General features: G+C 45.5%; 4 protein-coding genes and 1 pseudogene across 5 annotated transcripts; 2 read left to right on the forward strand and 3 right to left on the reverse strand.

Annotated features, from left to right (window-relative positions):
* Nucleotides 1-343: 343 nt before the first annotated feature.
* LOC136454954 (uncharacterized) lies at nt 344-847 on the forward strand. The gene has a single exon (XM_066455185.1). The coding sequence runs from the start codon at nt 344-346 to the stop codon at nt 845-847; it is 504 nt and encodes a 167-aa protein (XP_066311282.1).
* A 742-nt stretch (nt 848-1,589) lies between these two features.
* Nucleotides 1,590-4,831, reverse strand: LOC136479541 (hsp70 nucleotide exchange factor fes1-like). Its single transcript, XM_066477378.1, has 6 exons — nt 4,472-4,831; nt 4,021-4,163; nt 3,302-3,352; nt 2,983-3,204; nt 2,757-2,859; nt 1,590-2,379 (listed from the first exon to the last, which is right to left on the reverse strand). The coding sequence occupies exons 1-6, from the start codon at nt 4,558-4,560 to the stop codon at nt 1,869-1,871; spliced, it is 1,119 nt and encodes a 372-aa protein (XP_066333475.1). The 5' UTR covers nt 4,561-4,831; the 3' UTR covers nt 1,590-1,868.
* Nucleotides 4,832-10,422: 5,591 nt separating this feature from the next.
* On the reverse strand, nt 10,423-13,463 carry LOC136486222 (uncharacterized; annotated as a pseudogene).
* Nucleotides 13,398-15,606, forward strand: LOC136486308 (uncharacterized protein At5g02240-like). The gene is made up of 7 exons (XM_066483204.1): nt 13,398-13,560; nt 13,922-14,193; nt 14,290-14,326; nt 14,425-14,522; nt 14,611-14,672; nt 14,996-15,119; nt 15,261-15,606. The coding sequence occupies exons 1-7, from the start codon at nt 13,500-13,502 to the stop codon at nt 15,378-15,380; spliced, it is 774 nt and encodes a 257-aa protein (XP_066339301.1). The 5' UTR covers nt 13,398-13,499; the 3' UTR covers nt 15,381-15,606.
* Nucleotides 15,607-16,089: 483 nt separating this feature from the next.
* On the reverse strand, nt 16,090-18,988 carry LOC136486129 (scarecrow-like protein 30). Of its 2 annotated transcripts, none has more exons than XM_066483026.1 (2): nt 18,565-18,988; nt 16,090-18,460 (listed from the first exon to the last, which is right to left on the reverse strand). In XM_066483026.1, exon 2 carries the CDS (start codon nt 18,321-18,323, stop codon nt 16,368-16,370), a length of 1,956 nt encoding a protein of 651 aa, XP_066339123.1. In that variant the 5' UTR covers nt 18,324-18,460; nt 18,565-18,988; the 3' UTR covers nt 16,090-16,367. The 2 variants fall into 2 exon arrangements, with proteins under 2 accessions (XP_066339123.1, XP_066339049.1); XM_066482952.1 differs by having other exon boundaries at nt 16,090-18,479.
* Between the last annotated feature and the right edge of the window lie 771 nt (nt 18,989-19,759).

Below are 19,759 nucleotides of genomic sequence, written 5' to 3' on the forward strand. Positions count from 1 at the left end.
CAGAGCACACAGGAGACCATCGGATGAGCTCTCCTCCTCCCGCATCAACTCCGCCTCCAACCCCAATGCTATCCTCGCCCTGCTCTCCGGCGCCGGCCTCTCCCGCGACGACATCGCCGCCGTCGTCTCCGCGGACCCGCTGATCCTCCGCACCTCCGTGAAGAACATCGCCCCACGCCTTGTTGCTCTCCGAGACCGGCTCGGTCTGTCTACTCCCGAGATCGCTCGCTTCCTCGTGGTGGGCTCACACGCCCTCCGCGACTGCGACGTCATTCCCAGGCTCGAGTTCTTCATCTCCTTCTATGGCTCGTTTGAGCAGGTGCTGGTGGTCGCAAAGAGGTGCATGGCCCTCCTCACTGCGAGCCCTAAGAGGTTAATCAAGCCTAACGTTGCTTTGTTACGTCAATGGGGTGTTCGAGATATTGCTCAGCTTTGCACAGACAACGCGTGGGTGCTTACCTTCAAGCCCGAGCGCGTGAAGGAGTTTTTGCTGTGGGCGCAAGAACTTGGGGTGCCTCCTACCTCGCGGATGTTCAGGCATGCAATGGCCACCATCTCCCGTCATTCCAAGGACAGGGTTGCCGTCAAGCTTGAGTTCTATAAGAGGACTCTTGGTGTTTCTGAATCCGAGGTTTCCACTGCAGTGTCCAAGATGCAAGCTATATTAGGATTCTCTGACGAAATTCTTCTTCGCAAGATTAAGTTCCTGCTCAATGAGGCTGCAATGGAGCCACGATACATTGTTGAAAGGCCTGTCCTGTTCGCATTGAGCCTGGAGAAGCGGCTAGTGCCCAGGCATTATGTCATAAGGTCCTGCAGGAAAAGGGACTGTTGGATAGCAATATGAGCTTTTACTCAGTAGTTGCACTTGGAGAGGATACTTTCAAATCGAAGTTCATCGACTGTCACAAGGACTCAGTTCCTGGCCTTGCAGATACTTATGCTGCAGCTCGTGCTAGCGTTGTGCCGTCTAGAATCTAATTTTTTCATCTCACTGTGTCTTTGGTGAATGGTGGAACTGCAACTCATGCCTGTTCGTATGGTCGTAAACGATCGTGGATTATTACTGCTGGTTAGTTTGGTGTGTGAGAAAAATACTGTTAGCGGCTGTTTCTAATTTGTGTGCAATAGAAGCACTAGTGATCCCTGACTGCCATAGTTCACGTTTTAAGTTATGGCTATTTATGAAGGTGCTGTGTTTAACTTATTCTGGATTCTTAATGCACAACGGCCTGTTCGCTGGTTGGTTTCTGGGCTGGTTTAGGCTGGCTGGTGCTGGTTTGTTGTGAGAGGAAAATACTGTTGGCTGGCTGGTTTGGGCTGGCTGAAACCAAGCGAACAGGCTGTTTGTTGGTTTCATCTTCTGCCTAGCAGATGACTGAAGAATATCCTTTGTTTACTTTTTCTTCCATAAATTAATCTTTATTATTGTAGAATTTATTAAGATATTTGGAATTTGCCAGTATTAGCTTATAACCATTTTTTATCAGCATGTTCTACGGCCATCCTTGAAGCTGAAAGCACATAAGCGTGCAAGCAGATAAATCACCAGCACCTCTCACCGAAGTTAACAATCGGATTCAGATAAATCATGAAAACATCAGAAAATGAAATTAACTATCGTGCAAGAGAATTCACAAGTAGTGTTTAATTTACGAGCATCACATAATACAATATATGTCATCGTCTGCGTCTCAGAAAGCAAACTCTGAACCAAAAGGGAGAGCACATTATCAGAACCGCTACTGAACCATACGGGATGATGTAGTGTGTGCACAGGGCAAAAGACAGGCATCCATCAGGTCTGCTCTTGCAGCCTTCCAGACCCATCACCAAGCCTAAGAACTGGAATTGGTATCTGAAGACCGTCAAAACTTAAGCATCAATGGTGGATCCTTCTTTCCTCTGCCAGAATCAGAATCGTCTTCCTGAGCAGGTCTTGCAGCTGCCCACGCGCGAAGTGGCGGTTCAAACATCTTTCCTGCAACATCTGGTGGCAGCTGTTGGGGCGCATCCTCTCCAGGAAGCACAACAAGGCCCTTCTCCCTGAGAGACGAAGGCTCGTTATAGCACTCCTTCCAGAGCGAGTCCACCAGCTGCCGCTCCTCGCGAGCAGCATGGAGATCGTCAGAGTCCATAGCGCTGATTCCGTCGATTCGGCTCTTGAGGATGTCTTTCAGCTTGTCTTGGTCAGGAAGAGCATTACCAGCTGTCTTGTCCTGTGCCAACTCAAGGAGGCTGCTTAGAGCAGCTTCGCGCACCAAGGAATCATCGCTGGACGCAAGGTGCATCATCAGCTTTGGAAGACCAAGCTCCGTAGCAACACTCCTGTCTGCCTTGTTGTTGTGCAGCAGGTATTGTATGAGATTGAGAGCTTTCCTGCATCGATACAACAGAACTATGTCATTCACATTGCACAAAAAATCGGACTTCAACTGCAGAAAAAATTCAGCTAATACAAATCCGATTGAAGTTTAGCAAAATATAGACTACCACAAGTAAATAAAACATCTTTAAACCAACACTACTATTAACAAGGAATTTCAGTACGGCATGGGTAGTATGACTCTGTTAGTACACGGCTGCTTGTTCATAGGTCATTTACTCATTTAGGATTCCAGGGATAATTTTGGTAGGGATGTGCCCTGTCAGATCACTCCATCTACCCCATGTCTACTGACACCATTTTAAGAAAAATAACCTGATCGTACAACATGTCTTGCAGAATGCCGGGGTGTGCTATTATCATGACATACCTTTGAAGTCTGGCATCATCAGAACCAAGAGCATCCTTCAATCCAGCATAGCCATTTCCCAGGCGAAATGCGGAAATTCCAGGCTGGTTATGACGAATTAGAGCTGCAAAATAATTGTACGGAGTTTTGTTAGCATGACCAACAGAAAATACACTGAAAATTAACTGCACAGTTCGCACGGTTCAATCAAAGGATTATACTCCACATGATACTGAGTGATACTTACAAGATATGGCTCCTAAAGCTTTTGTGCGTGCATTTGTACTTGGGTCTGATTTGAAGTTCGTCAACAGTGGCTCGAGTCCATTGGATTCCATGACAAGTTGCTGACTCTTGGGATTATTCTGCACAATTGTACTAACAACTTCTGCTGCCTTTGCTCGGATGCCAGCATTTGAATTTTTCAAGTAACCAAGCAGAGGATCCAGCCCGCCAATAGAATGTAGATCTGTTTGAATAATGTATATGCATTAGGAGTTGGGACTTCCACAATAACCACTAGGACAAGCATTTACAAGGAAGTGATGATTAACTATGTATCTTACCATTTGCCATGTCAATGGATTCAACATGCTCCTGTAGCTCATCCAACATATCTGAAAATAGAGTGAGTAATTTTTTATTCAAGAGCCAACACCTATAACTTAATAATAAGGATGATAAATATCAATGTCCATAAAGTCAAATTTCAAGGAGGATACACAACCAAGTAACATTGGAAACTTCATTTAGCAATTAGCAGGCAAGTGACAGCACATGAACACCATCAATCATGAATTCCTCATATGACCATGACCATGAACTATGAATTTCTTTTGCAAATGAAACATGATACTGCTAAGGCCCTCCAATGTTAAATCATTTGGCAGATCAATTAACAGCCTAGACCATTACAATCACACAGCTTCTTTGTTTATTGTGTTTCCACACCCTGCTGCACATAATAAGTGTCGCGTGCATGCTGATGCGTTAAATACCCTCATGTTCCTTTGGCAGATCAATTAACAGCCTAGACCATTATAATCACACGGTTTCTTTGTTTATTGTGTTTCCAAACCATGCTACCACACCCTGCTGCACATAATAAGTGTTGTGTGCATGCTCATGCGTTAAATACCCTCCTGTTCCTAGTCCAACTATAAGTGTGAGGATTTTCACCAATTACTAAACATATCAGCAATAAAGGTCAATGATTTAAAAATGAGCCATTTTTGTAGAGAAACTAAAAATCAACTAAGGAAGCATTGGAATGCCCAAACAATACCTTCAATGTTCTCTGGGGTCACACCCTGAGACTGCAAGACATCTTCTGGAGTTTTCATCACCTGAGTGATCTCCTTCATCCTCTTCACAACATCTATCGTGTTGGCTTGCATAGCCTCCATGAACCATTTTCTGTCTTCCTCGCTGCAGAACCAAATCAATGAAATTAAGAACCACACTAACAATTTATCCCACTTCTCTTCAATTAAGTGCAGCAATTTTGGAAACAGGTATTAAACCTACTAGCCACACAAATTAGGGGGAAAGAAAAGGAACCCGTAGTAAGAAAGCAAATTTGAGCATATGAAGCCTGTCCGCTAAGAATCTAGTGTACAGGGAGTAAGACAGCAAAATCTAAGCATATGAACTGATGAACACGGAGTCAATAGGGTTGCGACACAGGACGAGAGCAAAGGGAGGAAGCAGGGGATCTGAACGCGGGGGTCGCAGACCTGAGAGCACGCGGCGGCTTGGTGCCGTCTCCGTGGGCGATGCTCCACTTGAACAGGCCGTTCCAGTCGGGGCCCCCATCCTTCGCCATCCCCCTTGTTCTTCTTCTGCAGCTGGTGCTGCGAGATGAGGCGAGACGAACTGTAGGGTTCTGCTCACGATAGGTGCGGATTACTTCAGGCGAGATCGATAGGGTTCTCGGCTTCTCTCGCTGCAAAGCTCTCTTGTCTGCTTTTATGCGGGGAGGTGGCGGTGGAGGGAGACGAGATTCGGAGGGAGACCGGGGCTCCCCGCCGTCAGTCGTGGCGTCGTGTGGATGCGGCGGCAGGTTCCGGAGTACTCCCGAACCTGCGGTTTGTGTGGCCGCCGGCGTCCCCTCCTGGACGTCCGTGGGCCATGAACTTGACTTCAGGGGCCCATTTCCACCGGGCTTCGTTTTTTTCTCTGGAATACGTGGGAGCATTGCGTATCATTTATTAAGAAGGTAGACGTTTGAAATAAATAGAGACCGTTCCCGGCCCGATAGTTACCTCAAAGAGACTATATTTTGACTGTAACAACCTTGGGATCTATTGAGATCAATTTAGACTACGATCTAGCTAAAGTACCAGACCGCGCTGCTCCACCAGCCATCGCCCTGGATGCTGGGAACAGCACCTCAAGCGCCTCGACGTTTGCTTCCGATAGGGTGCCCTAAAAGTACGAATCGTACGAACGCTTGACTGTAGAGGAAATCGGTGCGGAAGTGTTTACGAATCTTTTACATTCTATAAAACATTTTTGTTCGTTTTCAAAACGACGCAACAAAAGATTTGCAGAAATACGCTCCTCTTGAAATGACAATTAGAATCGTGAGATTTAAATTCCATCATTTCAATCGGTAATTTTTCATTTCGCCTTTTCAAAATAGCAAGTTTTTTTATTTTTTTCACCACTTCTACATTTCAGGTGCCTGAATTTTAAGATAATTTCAGGCAATACACTTGTGTCACCAACTAGGACAAGTAAATTGTTATTTTTGTAATTTGTTATTTGTCTTTGTGTCATAACATATTAAATTTTTGTGTCATACATAAACGATCAAGGTTTTAAAAAAGAGAAAGAATGTGAACTTTATGGGAATAAAAATTCCCTTGGCTCGGTTTCTAACTTTAGATGAGTCATAAATTAATTTATATGAAACGAAAAAAATGAAGTTGTACAATGAGATATATTGATTCTATTTTACATTTTTAAAGATGGTGTTAAAAACTTCCACCGGTGAGATCGACTGAAAATGGTGTCGAGCACGTCATACCGCACCGCACGGATCGCGCTCCTCGTGAATACGACGATGAGGAGGAGAGGGGAATTTTAATGCATGTCTATTTTGATACCAAAGGTCAGTAGTTAGCTAGCTAAAAATTTAGTGGCTATTTAGATTTTTTGCCTAAATTTTATTTGGTTAATATTATTAAGGACTAAAACTTTAGTGTGAGCTAAAGTCTTGGTTACTTCAGACAACATTTAGATCTTCCATTTATATTAGAGTCTAAAGTTTAATGGCTAAATTACTATAGGGTCAAGCAGAGCCTTGGTTAAAATTAACTCTAATCCATCTAGATAAGGGGCAATAGATAGACTATTTGTTAGACAAGGCTTCGACTAACTGTAGCAAACTACTCCAGTAACTAGCTACCTCGTCTAATCTGGACTGATTTTTAACGTCATCTAATTTTGACCCAATATTTAGCTAAATTTAAAAGAAAAATGACTCATGGATAATTATTGTCGGTGCGAAAAATGATCAACACGTAAATATTTATAGTTTTGCCGTACGTTGCAATCGGACGTGACCTAGCACTCAATGACATAGGATTTATACTTGTTCAGGCAACGTGCCCTACGTCCAGTTTGAGTCGATCAGTGATTTTATTTCTGAGCCCAGGTGCTCGAAGTTGCTGTGGGGTTACAAACGAGAGGGAGTAAAATATGGGTATCAAAGTTTCAGTCGGACTCTGGACCGAAGGGCCAAAAGTGACGGGAGCAACGATTTTCTTGCTACCATAGCGCATTTGATGTAACCACTCCCCGTTCGGCTTACCCAGAAACCAGCTTGTTCGCCGAAACAGTATTTTTCTCTCATAACAATTCAACCAGAACAATATTTAGTATTTTTCAGCCAGTTTCAGCTAGCCGAACGGAGCCAAACGACCAAACACACAGCACTGTTGTACAGCTTCGAGGTTATACAGTAAATATCAAACTTTCCAAACGTCCCCGAACTACCTCATCTAATCTGGACTGATTTTTAACCTTATCTAATTTTAACCCAATTAGTAACTGGCCCTGGCAGCTGATCCAAACATACCTAAAACATATACTCAAACCGCTCGTTGCGATCCAAACATTTCTTAGGCCCCGTTTAGTTCACACCTAAAAACCAAAAAAATTCAAAATTCCTCGTCACATCAAATCTTGCGGCACATGCATGAAGCATTAAATATAGGTAAAAAGGATAACTAATTGCACAGTTTGCCTATAATTGACGAGACGAATCTTTTAAGCCTAAATAGTCCATAATTGGACAATTTTTGTCAAATACAATTGAAAGTGCTACAGTAGCCGAAAAGAACTAAACGCGCCCTTAATCTGCTCTTTCTTCCTGCAACGAATGGCCCAGTGTGGAACGGGCACACAAATAAACCCGGGCACACAAATAGAGGCATCGATCCCGTCGGCGAAACAACTTCCAGCCAAGAGAAAAAGATTCATCAGAAACGGACGCGGAGTAACACAAGGCACATTTGTCCACCCTCACAGAGAACATTCACAACATATGCTGGTACACACGTACGTACTGACGTACACAGGTTCCAAACTTTTGAGGCCCTTTTGGACCTCCTCACCTCCATCGATCTCCTACTGCTACTTTTGTCGATCTCTAGCTAACACGCACGCACGCGCACAGGCATCAGAGCAGCAAACGGCAGCACATCCATCTTCTCCAAAAAGACCCCAAAAAAGAAGGGTAAGATGTGCAGCAAGCTGCATCCCTACACCTACTAGTACAGAACTACGTCTACGTAGACATACTACACAACTACTCTACAACCAGCTACCTATCGCCGGCCGGAGCCCGGAGGACCACATGGCCGCCCGCCAGTGCCGCGTGAGCACGTACGCGTGGCGTGCAGCCTTAGCACGCACAGCTTGAGGCCGCCTGCCTCCGCCGCGGCGCGAGCACGAACAGGGACTCGAGGTCCGGCGGCTGGAAGTACCCGACCTTGGGCGGGTCCCGGCGCCTGCCGCCGCCGCTCCCTCCGGCCGCCTCCGCTATCGCGACGGCCTTCTTCCTCGGCGGCGCAGCCGGGCACGGTGGCACCACCGGGATGCGGCAGTCCTCGCGCCTCGGCGTCTGCCACCCCTCCTCCTCCCCCGCCACGACCACCATCATCTCTTCGCCGTGCTCCACCTCCATCTCTCTCTGGATGTCTTGCTTGTTGATCTGAAGCGGAATGGTCTAGACCTCCTCGGCTCCTCCGCCTCTCTCGCGACAGACACAGAGCAATCAAGCAGCGCAATGGCGACGCAGCTACGCAAGCGAGAGCGAGTTTCTGGTGAGCCGGCGGAGGAGGGAGGGGTAATATAGGCGGTGGCCGGTGGGTGCTGGTGGTTCAAGCGCAAGCGCAAGCGCAACACCACACCAGCGCGCGAGCTCAAGTGGAGTCCAGAACACACCTCCAGCGGCGTGGCGGTGCCGTACTGGTGTGACGGGAGGGGGCCGCGTTGGGTGCCCGAGCGCTGCATGACTCATGGGGTCGAGGCGGAACCGGGCAAGGATGTCAGTGGGATGTGGGTGCGCGGTCGCTGGTAAGGGAGGTGGCGGGATGGTTGGGAGAGTTACGTGTCACCAACTGCCCAGTGCGCGGGAAACGCGTCGGTCGAAAATGGCGGAATGGTCTAGACCTCCGCCGAGGATTCTCTGTGCATCGCTTCGCAGGGTGTCTTTACATTGCACTATTTCAATTGTGTATATAAAAAATTTGTAGAAATCAGTTTATTTTATAGAAAAAACAGGAAAAATATGCATTTTAAATGAAGAGGTCTGACCTTTTGTTCAAAAAATGGAGTCTTACTGTACCTCTAAAGAGACGTTTAGAGGAGCTGGTATGGTATGGACGCATGGTAGTCTCTGCCTAGTTCTCTTAAATTCGTCTGGAATATACTGTACTTACTCAGTATAACATAACAAAAACTTATGCAAGCCTAATGCACACGTGTCTTATTTGAAGTTACCTAGCTGTATGTATAAGAATAATCCCAAAAATACACAAGTAAATAAGTGCAGTGGAAGCTCTACAGATTTTCAATAATCAAACAGAGGCTAAGTTTTCAGGCAATGTCAAATTTGGAAGAAAAAAAATAAAAGATCGGTGACACGACTTGCAAGTATGTGAAAACGGAGGGAATAGTACCACAATCCAACCGAGGGCCTGTTTAGTTCACCCCAAATCCAAAATTTGGCACTATGCAAAAAGAAGATTCCCTATCACATCAAACTTGTGATACATGCATGAAGTACTAAATGTTGACGAAATCAAAAACTAATTGCACAGTTTGGTTGTACTTTACGAGACGAACATTTTGAGCCTAATTAGTCAACGTTTGGACAATTATTACCAAATACAAACGAAATGCTACAATAGCTACTGTAGCTACAGTCGCTGCGGCGGCGCCGATTCTGGCCTCAACTGAACGAGGGCCGAGGAGTCCAGGGCGAGTATTTATCCTAATCGCAGTGGATCCCAGGCTGGTGTGGTCGTTCAAATGCAGCCTCAAACATTGATTAGTCTCTGGAGAAGCCATGTCCGGTTCGCTGGTCGGTTCTAAGCTCATAAATTCGGTGCGTGTTTAGTTTTGGGAAATTGAAATTTTGGGTTACACTTTTGTTTTATTTAGTAATTAGTGTTTAAACATGGACTAATTAGGTTTAAAACGTTCGTCTTGCAATTTCTCACCAAACTGTTCAATTAGTGTTTTTTTCATCCACATTTAATGCTCCATGCCCGGATCGCAAACATTCGATGTGATGGCTACTGTAGCACTTTTTAGGATTTTGGGTTGGAACGGGCTAGTTTGGTTGTCGAAATTTTTGGCAAAATGGCACTGTAGCGTTTTCGTTGTTATTTGACAATTAGTGTCCAATCATAGTCTAATTAGGCTTAAAAGATTCGTCTCGTAGATTTCGTCTAAACTGTGTAATTAATTTTATTTTTTATTTATATTTAATGCTTCATGTATGCGTCCAAAGATTCGATGCGATGAAAAATCTTAAAAAATTTGGCATTTTAAGAGGAAACTAAACGGATTGTGAGATACTGTTGGTCACGAAACACGAGCGAACAGCTGATGGAGATGGATGGATAGGCTAGAAAATGGTACGGTCTCGAGCAGAGCAGACGAGCATATCGCTTCGGTACGTGGGCTCCACCTCGCGCACCGGCAGACCAGGTTGTGGCTGGGGGCGCGACACGTGGAGCCTGCCGGTTGCTTTACAGCCAAAAGGTTTGCGCCAGCGTGGCACGGTCGTGTCTCCATGGCACTGTATGTATCTGTTCTCGGCTTCTCGCAGGTTCTGCAGGTCAGAAATTTCTGGCGCGCATCCGCGTCTGGCACTTCCACCCAGCCACCACCGCGCATAGCTCGCTGACTCGCTATGCCATCGCAAGCCGCAATGTGGGCCGGCCCATGGCCCGCAAATGTTTTCGCTTCTCTCGGGGCACAACCTGAGTTGGCCTGGAGGAATGGAAATTTACAACACAGAAAGCAAGGATTTCAGGCTCACAGAAAGGATTTAACTCAATCTTTTTTCACCTAGGCCTCGTTTAGATTGTGAAAAAAATTCAACCCGATGAATAGTAGCACTTTTGTCTTATTTAACAAATATTGTCCAATTGTGGACCAACTAGGCTCAAAAGATTCATCTCGTGATTTCCAACTAAACTGTGTAATTAGTTATTTTTTTACCTACATTTAATACTCCATGCAAGCGGCTAAAAATTGATGTGATGAAGAGAGAGTGAAAAAACTTGGAATTTGGATGGCATCTAAACAAGGCCCTACTAGACGAACTACTAGCACGGTTCAATAAAATTTATCACACAGGCAACACCAAGGTTTTTGCTGTATCTTGCCCTCGAAGGATCAAAACACAGTTGTGTCAAATTGCCAGTTAGCCAACAGCTAGAACAATTGCCTCCAGTTCAGGGCAACTGAAATGACCTAGCATCGTGGAGTCTCCTCTTGTGCCTTCTGAAGAGCCCTCCTTTCTACCGCAAACCTTCGCAGATCATGTAGATCTCCCTCGAGCTAGGCCGAGTCGCCTTGGGTCTCAACAAGGATACTTTCTTGAACTTCACCTTGCAGAATTTGCCAAACCCTGCGCCATGCAATAGTAGACAGTCAGGGTCAGTTTTAGCTGGGCCAAATTGTCACTGTCAGATGAAACAGTACAATTAATTTACTGTTTCTAAGATCAGATAATGGCCAGAACTTATAATGACCTGATATGTCCTCATTCTCCAGGAACTTCATTACTAGGTTGCCTCCACGATGAAGAACACCATCCTCATCAGGATCGGGCTCGGTGGAGCTCAGATACTTCACTAGTGTCTCACTGTAATCAGACTCTTTTAACTTTATCTTCCCTACTCTTTTAACTTTATCTTCCCTACTGCCAGCGAGAGCACGCATGCCCAACTCACAAGATATAGCTCCATCTTTGGTTGTGATCCCTGAAACTGGTGGACACGTCTGACAGTATCACAGAGAATCCTCGTTCCTGTACACGAGGATAAAACATTAAAATCCATTAATCAAACTATAGCTAGCACTGATTACAAGATCACACAGATACTATAACTGAAATCCTTGCTTTGGTCTTTCTAACCATATTTAACAAGCTAGAAACGGTTTTTCAATCGATGAATCCTCCTAAGATTAGTATTGGAGGGAAGGAAGGACGGAGGGATGGCTTAACTCACAAACATAGGGCAGAGTGTTGAACAAAATAAGTGAGCACAGCTTCTCCTGAGTGACAATGCTCTCAATTTACAACAACAACAACAACAACATAGCCTTTCAGTCCCAAGCAAGTTGGGGTAGGCTAGAGTTGAAACCCACAAGAGCCCCAAGTCACGGTTCAGGCACTTCAATAGCTGCTTTCCAAGTACTCCTATTCAAACATAGATCTCTAGGTATATCCCAAACTTTCAAATATCTTTTTATTGCCCCCCCCCCCCCCCCCCCCCCGCCCCACCCACCCCCATGTCAATTTTGGTCTTCCTCTACCTCTCCTCGTATTATTAGCTTGCTTAGGACTCCACAATGCACTGGTGCCTCTGGAGGTCTCCTTTGGACATGGCCAAACCACCTCAACCAATGTTGGACAAGCTTTTCTTCAATTGGTGCTACCTCTAAGCGATCACATATATCATCGTTCCGAACTTGGTACATTCTTGTGTGACCGCAAATCCATCGCAACATACACATTTCTGCAACACTCAGTTGTTGAACATGTCGAATCTTTGTAGACCAACATTCTGCTCCATACAACATAGCCGGTCTAATCGCCGTTCTATAGAACTTACCTTTTAGCTTTTGTGGTACCCTCTTGTCACAGAGAATGCCAGTCTCAATTTAATAACTGACAATTATGGTTTTCATTTCACCAATAAAGGCTGAATAGATGCATGGTTCCATATAGAATCACAGTTAGCTCTATGTAATAGTCAATTATTTAGTATTCAGACTATTACATCTCTAGTTCCTACTCACTATAATAAATTGCCTCCGAGTCTTTTTGAAAATTGAAAATATAGGAATTCTTACCTTTCCATCTATCTATCTAATCTAAGAACTAGCTTCCCAAGTTATACAAACAAAACAAGTAGTTAGGCCAAATATGAGATTCAGTAAAATCCAAAGTCCAAACCTAACTGAGCAATATGCCACACTATTCATTGTGTCGCAATCATCACATCCAAGCATAAGTATTCAATCACGCCACAAGCAATCAAGGATTCGAACCTGTGGCGACATCGCCCGAGCCTGCTGCTTCATCAGAGTCATGACATCTGCACGGAGCGTCCTGACCCGTGAGTCACAGTGCGCAGAGGGGACCTTCACCTTCTGCTCTGCAACAACCGAATTACTGAATCAGACAAACCACCAATTCAGCAACAATCATCGCACCGACCAAGGACAATTCGACTGTCAAGTGCCAACTGACCTTAACATCGACGCCGACAACAACGCCACCCTTTTCGAGGGGGCCCAGGTTCTGACAGGCCACCTGCAAGCGGCCGCCCCACCGAGCAAGTTAATCACAGACATGTGGAAATGAGGACTGATCGCGTACTCAGGAGCTCGAGGAGACGAGGAAGAGTAATGGAAGCTCACCTGGAGCCACGCGCCTTGGGCGCAGCCTAGGTCGAGCACGGCGGCGCCCGGCGCGATGAGCTTGTGCTGCTTCTGCATCTGGATCAGCTGCAGCGGCGAAGCAACCGCTCAGAGTCATGAAAAGGGAAGAGATAGCAACAGGCAACAGCCCAACAGGGAGTCAGGGTGGAAGCGGGGGCTCACCTTAAACACGGAGCGAGCGACGTAGCCCAGCCGTTGTGACTCGCGGTAGAAGAAGTCGGCGGTGCCCCCCGCGGCCATGCCTGCCTCGTCCGACGGTGACGGCGAGGAGGCGATTGCTAGGGTTTTAGCCCTCTTTCCTTTTCCTCATCTGGTGACGATGCGCGGAGTTTAGCCCGTTCTATTGAGATCGCGGGCCTTGCATGGGCTGGGCTGGTTCGTGTGGGCCTACTGCGACATGGGTGACGTGGGCGCCCTCCGCGCCACGCGCCCTCCACTTGGCTTTGGGGCGAGTCGGATCGGCACGACCTTCTAGACGGTTCTCCAACCCACCTCCGCGGCCCGAGGCTCTCTACACCACCGACCGAGAGGGGGAGTCCAGCACGAATCGAATCGTCGCGAGAAGTCATGGCGGATTTGGCCGCTTCCCGTCCAACCGTCCTCGTCACCGGCGCCGGGGGCCGCACAGGTAGCTCTGCTTTCCCCGTCAGTTCCGGTAGCGCAGCATTTAGGCCTCGCAGTCGTCGCGCGTGCTTCAGTACTGCTTCGTAGGGAAGTGAAAAAACAGAGAGATGATGATCAGTCGATTTGCCTGTTGTTCAAGGCTGCTGAGATGGGGAATTTGGCTGGCTAGAGTGGTTAGGGAATGGTGATCCAAATGGGAACGGCCTTGGATTTTAGTTTTTTTCCCCCCCTCAATTTGGCTACCGTCTTGTACAGTTTAGTGCTGAATTGTAACGCTAGTGAGGGTGCAGTAGGTGTGTACCAATTTCTGCAACTGTGTTTCTCTTTGCATTCACTGCTCACGCGGGAGTCAAACTTGATGTTAGGCCAAATTGTCTACAACAAACTGAAAGAGAGGTCCGAGCAGTTCGTGGCAAGAGGGCTAGTCAGGACAGAGGAGAGCAAGCAGAAGATTGGGGGAGCCGGCGATGTTTACATTGCCGACATAAGAGATGCAGATCGTCTAGCACCTGCTGTACAAGGGATCGATGCGCTCATAATCCTCACCAGTGCAGCCCCGAAAATGAAACCGGGTTTCGATCCTAGCAAAGGTGGGCGGCCTGAGTTCTACTATGAAGATGGAATGTACCCTGAGCAGGTGGGTTGATGAATCTTGTCCAAGATTGTATGCGCATTAGTAGAATTTGTTATTGAACAGTTTAATTTGTGATAACATTGGTTGTGGTTGTTTTAGGTGGATTGGGTTGGCCAAAAGAATCAGATTGATGCTGGTATGCATTCATTCTGCTCAGTGCATCACTTTCTAATTTTTTGGTAGATCATATACTTCAGAGCATAAATGATTGTTAATTTGGACATATATTGGCAGCTAAAGCTGCTGGAGTGAAGCATATTGTGTTGGTGGGATCTATGGGAGGAACAAATCCTAACCATCCGCTGAACAGCCTGGGTCATGGCAATATACTGGTAAGCTAAAATCTGACTGTTCCATTAGGCAACTACTATTCACAAAATGTAAAAGTGGGATCTTGATTATTGCATATGTTTGCTGTAGGTATGGAAGCGCAAGGCAGAACAGTATTTGGCAGACAGTGGAGTCCCTTATACAATCATAAGGTACAGAGTAGTATATAGTACACAATATTTAGAACAGATGGAAAATTCTACTGCTGCTTTTTGTTATGGTAGTCTCGATTCAGTAGATTATTACTCTTTGTTTTGTGCGTGTAAAGAAGTAAAGAGATATTTAGGACTCTTAAGGGACAATGTGCTGATCCTTGTTTTTGGACAACTGAAAAAAATACTTTGTGTACTATCTAGTACATCTCTAGTGTAAAGCCTGGAAATCGCATGAGGCTAATACAAAAGAAAATATTCGATCTCATTTCCTTCTCTGTTACATAATCTGATGCTGCTTTCTTCTGTGCCTTAAATTTTAGGCCAGGAGGTCTACAAGACAAGGATGGAGGAGTGAGAGAGTTAATTGTGGGGAAAGACGATGAACTTCTCCAGACTGACACAAAGTCGATTTCTAGAGCCGATGTGGCTGAGGTTTGTGTCCAGGTATATATATATGCTCTAAACCACCATCTATACAGATCTGTCTGAAAGGACCTGGTTAAAATTGTGTATAGCCATGGGTTCATTGGACAGCGTGGTGAGACAGCCATTCTGAGTTTAATCATTTTTCTTCTCTGATAATAGGCTCTGCAGTATGAAGAAGCCAAGTTCAAGGCATTTGATTTGGCCTCGAAGCCTGAAGGTGTGGGCACGCCAACAAAGGACTTTCGGGCGCTGTTCTCCCAGATTACTGCTCGGTTTTGAGTGAGCTGCTGAGAAGCCTACTGCAAGCTCTAGATTTCATGGTGTCTGGAGATATAATCAGGTAGCTTGAGCATGGAGATGCAGTTTGGTGCAATTGCAAAGCTGTATTAAAACTGAAGAAAGAAATCGGTGCATTGTTTGCAGTACACTGCTGAATGTCTAGTTGCCATTGTGTAAACTGTTAAGAGCCAATATGACAGTAATTAGGAACCCCTATTTGCATAAATTGTTGGGCACAATTTATCCAGCACAGTTAGTCACCTGCTTGGATTCTTCAGCTGCAACTTCCCCCGTCGTTCCAGTGACATCCTAGCGGTGAAAGCTGCAGCCATCCTGCTTGTTCTCTGGACAAGGCGGATATAGGAGCTTCATCAGAACCCCATGGCCATGGGAGTGCTGCTGCTGACGACTATCACCTCAATGTTTTTAACTCAACTGAAGCGATGATTTCAAACATTGAAACCATGAAGTGAAACTTCGTGGTGCTACTGCCTACCGGTTCAACAAAACAAAATAGCGTACTGTTACCCTATTACACAAATATGTTAGGCATATACCTAGAAGTTATATTTATTCCAGTCAAATCGAACTTTAACATCTTTACTCCCGGAGAAGGGTCAAAATTCATCAACATAACATCACAGAAGATTAATTGGAAAAACAGTTTACAGATTTGTAAAAGGTATCAGCTGAGCCTCAACATCTTTTACTCAAGAGATGGTAGCAAACAATGAAATGATACCAAAAGAAAAAAGTGCTAGTCTTCTATCCTATGATATAGGGACAAAGAGAAACCTCTTACACTATTACGCAAATATGTCAGGCACACAGACAAAAATCTTTTATGGCAGTCAATTCAAACTTAGAAAATTTTGGTTCCTAGACGAGGGATAGATTCATTAACGTAATCATAATACAACAAAATGAAATGGTGAAAATCAAGAAATTAATGGAAGATGTCAGCTAAGCTCACTAGGATTTACATGTCTAGCTACTCCATGCTGAAAGAGCATATATGACACGACCCTTCCAACCTTGTAGCATCCACTTGTTATCTTCGTCCACGAAGAAATCCCTCGGATAGGTCTTGCTAAGCTTGTACCTTGCTCTCTTCATTATCTCTCTGTCCAGAGGTAGCTGCCGGAAGCCTGCCCTGAGATTTCTCATCTGCCATTGTTTGTAGGTCTCTGGCCTTTCAATCCTCTCTGTACCCTCACAAGCAATCACATTAACAGCTTCCCGTCCAAAGAATTCTCTTTCTATCAGCAGCCTATGTTCATCCATCCGTGAGGCATTTGCTTCAAGCATATCAAAGATTGAAGAGAAAAAAAACATAGCCTCCTTAAACCGTGTCACAAAGAAGGGTGCATTGTAAGTACCGTTGACAATCCCATGAACGAACAAATTGGGATTCAACTTTCTGATTGTGTTCAAAACCCTTGTTCTCGGGCTGTCATCTGTCGCCGTCTCATCCATCATGTTCCTCATTCGGTAAAGGCAGTTAACGACAATGAACTCATCGCTCTTTATATTGAGATCTTTAACTTGGATAGTATCCCACTTGGCAGCAATGGCTTGATATTCAAATGGAACATTGAACATACGGGCATATTCATGTAACCGTCGCCCTGTCGCCTCAACACGCTCTGCAGGGCGGAATCCTGACAGGGGAAAGTCTATACCAGTGATTCGGAGGATTGGGGGGCCACCAGATCTCTTTGCGAGGTGCTGCATGAGGATTGGCCACTGGAAACCATACGTTATCCCGTATTCTATAATGTGCAACCTTGTCACGCTCTTTGTAGCATTTAAGATGGTCATATTTGCAACATAGTGCGATATTATCCTAAATGGACATGCTTTAACATATAAATTGAACGCTTTCAGCATATCACCAGTAGAAGTTCTCTTTGCAGCAAGTGAACGGTAGATGCTGCTACCGGTGCCAGCTAGGCGAGCCTCGAGCCCATCAGCAAAGTAGTGCGCCAATCTCTGGCCAGCATCTCCAGTAGCAGAAGAATGCTTCCTAATCTGTTTCAGCAGCTCACTTGAGTTTCTGTGGTCATCAATAGCCGCAGCCTGGGCACAATGGATAAGTAGGGTTGTGAGATCGACTGGTTCCTGCTCTGCACCAGCACCGGATCTTCCCTTCCTTCGCCCTCTTCTATTTCCAGATCCTTTCACATATCCCCCGCTGATTTGTGCATCGGTTGGCATTGGTGAGTGGAACGCACAATTCTTATCGGTACACAACAGCACTTTGTCAAACATCTCTCGGACAGTCTCCTCATCACACAATGCGGACTGTTTGCTCTTCCTCCCCTCCACCTCCAAGTCATCGTCACGTGGGTTCTTCTGACCCTTATGAACAGCACCAACTACATCCCCCTGAACCATTTCAGGGGGCAATTGGGTAGAGTCCAGACTACTTGTGACCACATCATGAAATCTTCCGCTTCCCGTGGAATCGCAATCATCAGTGATCCAAGATTTTACTTCATAGGCCTGTGCTGTGATAGGCTTAGCAGACTTGAGGATGTCGACGAATGGTTTCTCGACAGCGGCGAGGAGTGCTGAATCCTCCACTGGCGCACTGGTAACAGGATATGACTCCTCATCCTCATCTTCAAGAAGGAACTGGTTGATGTAAGCAAGGATTGCATCATCAGCAACAGCCTCGGAGAAATCCTCGGCGTTGTCTGGCTCGGTTGTGGTTGTTGATGCCGGGCTTGGCGTGGTGCAGCCAGGCATGACCGAGGGTGGAGATGGATGTGAGCTGACAGGAGGGTTGTTGTGGTTGTGGCTGTGGAATCCATATGAAGGGAAGAACTGAAGCTGTGGCTGTTGGAGGGAGAAGCTAATCATGTGAGGTGTGGGTGGATTTGGGGTGGGCAATCGAGCACCAAAGTTGAGATTATCACGAGGACGAGGGTCCATTATCATTCCTTGGAGCTTCCCACAAGATTTTTCTGACTTTCGCTCCAGTTCCACAAGTCACTTACAGGTTCACAAATCTCACCTCTACGCTACCTTTCTGTTCTTTTTTTCCTCAAGAATACAAGGATTCCGCCTAGAGAGAACTACAAATGGGAAGAAAAGCTGATGATGGAACGATGTATTAGCAGCATATCATGCACTTCGCCGACAAGCATATATCCATGTTAAGAAGGGAGACGATATTTACCCTGCAAATCGATGGAAGAGCAAACAGAACTTCTCTGCACCAAGATCTGCGAAGACTGCACAAGAACTTGTCTGCACCAAGATCTCTGATCTCCGTCCGTACCCTGCACAAAGACTGGGAAGACGGCAAGAAGACGCGGCTTCCCTAGTCGCGGCTAAGAAGACGCGGTGCCCTCCATCCCAAGTCTTGGATGCTGATGCGCGGAACGTTGAAGAAACTAGGATGAAAGCGGCGCCGATTGGGGGAGCAGCGGCAGCAAGAGACCAAGAGTCCAAGAGCAAAAGAGCTCCCTCTAGTTGGGCCAGGACCGCGGCAGCGGCTCTCTTTATCAACTGGGGGATTTGTTTACCCTAAACTGCAGCACCAGCGAATCAGCGACCGGATCACTGTTTGGTAGTCGAGGTGGAGGGTAGCGGGAGCAGGGGCCGCACCTCGGTGACGCGTGGGGAACGGCGCGGGATTCTCTGCGGCAGGGTTCAAAATTTCGGCCAAATTTTACGAAATTCGGTAATTTTAGTGGTGGTCGAAAGAAAAATTCGAAATTTTGTAATACACTAATACACGTGTTACATAACTTTAGACTCAATTTTTTATTGTTTATATTGCATATTTTTGTATTTGTATTCAATAGATGTCATACTAATATTTGTTTGATTTAAATGTTTTCTTTAGAAAAAACATACTTCATGTGTTAGTCTCTAAAAAAATTTCGCCGAAATTTCAGTCGAATTTCGCGAAATTCGGTAGTTTCGGTGTTGGCCGAAATTTTTGCAATACCAAAATTGAAAACCCCGCTCTGCGGAATGATTTGCCGCCTGCAAGGAGCCAAGGACGACGGACGAGCCGACGAGAGCAATCTTCACCTCTACGGTCCGGTTTGGTTTCTGCGATGCTTCCTAAAATTTCTGTCATATCGAATGTTTGGATATATATATATATATATATATATATATATATAGAGAGAGAGAGAGAGAGTATTAAATATAGACTAATTATGAAACTAATTGCACAACTTACGACTAATTTACGAGACGAATCTTTTAAGCCTAATTAGTCCATGATTTGACAACGTGGTGCTACAATAAACATGTGCTAATGATAGATTAATTAGGCTTAAAAATCGTCTCGCAAATTAGTCTCCATCTATGTAATTGTTTTGTAATTAATCTATATTTAATGCTTTTTATTAATATCT

Source organism: Miscanthus floridulus, chromosome 1 (assembly GCF_019320115.1).
Source record: "Miscanthus floridulus cultivar M001 chromosome 1, ASM1932011v1, whole genome shotgun sequence".
Lineage (NCBI taxonomy): Eukaryota > Viridiplantae > Streptophyta > Magnoliopsida > Poales > Poaceae > Miscanthus > Miscanthus floridulus.

Coding starts and splice junctions, on each gene's coding strand:
- LOC136454954 (XM_066455185.1), top strand. CDS start 344: ATGGCCCTCCTCACTGCGAGCCCTAAGAGGTTAATCAAGCCTAACGTT.
- LOC136479541 (XM_066477378.1), bottom strand. CDS start 4,560: ATGGCGAAGGATGGGGGCCCCGACTGGAACGGCCTGTTCAAGTGGAGC. Junction 3,353..4,020: donor GACCCCAGAGAACATTGAAG/GTATTGTTTGGG, acceptor CTCTATTTTCAG/ATATGTTGGATGAGCTACAG. Junction 3,205..3,301: donor ATCCATTGACATGGCAAATG/GTAAGATACATA, acceptor TTATTCAAACAG/ATCTACATTCTATTGGCGGG.
- LOC136486308 (XM_066483204.1), top strand. CDS start 13,500: ATGGCGGATTTGGCCGCTTCCCGTCCAACCGTCCTCGTCACCGGCGCC. Junction 13,561..13,921: donor CGGCGCCGGGGGCCGCACAG/GTAGCTCTGCTT, acceptor ACTTGATGTTAG/GCCAAATTGTCTACAACAAA. Junction 15,120..15,260: donor TGGCTGAGGTTTGTGTCCAG/GTATATATATAT, acceptor CTCTGATAATAG/GCTCTGCAGTATGAAGAAGC.
- LOC136486129 (XM_066483026.1), bottom strand. CDS start 18,323: ATGATAATGGACCCTCGTCCTCGTGATAATCTCAACTTTGGTGCTCGA.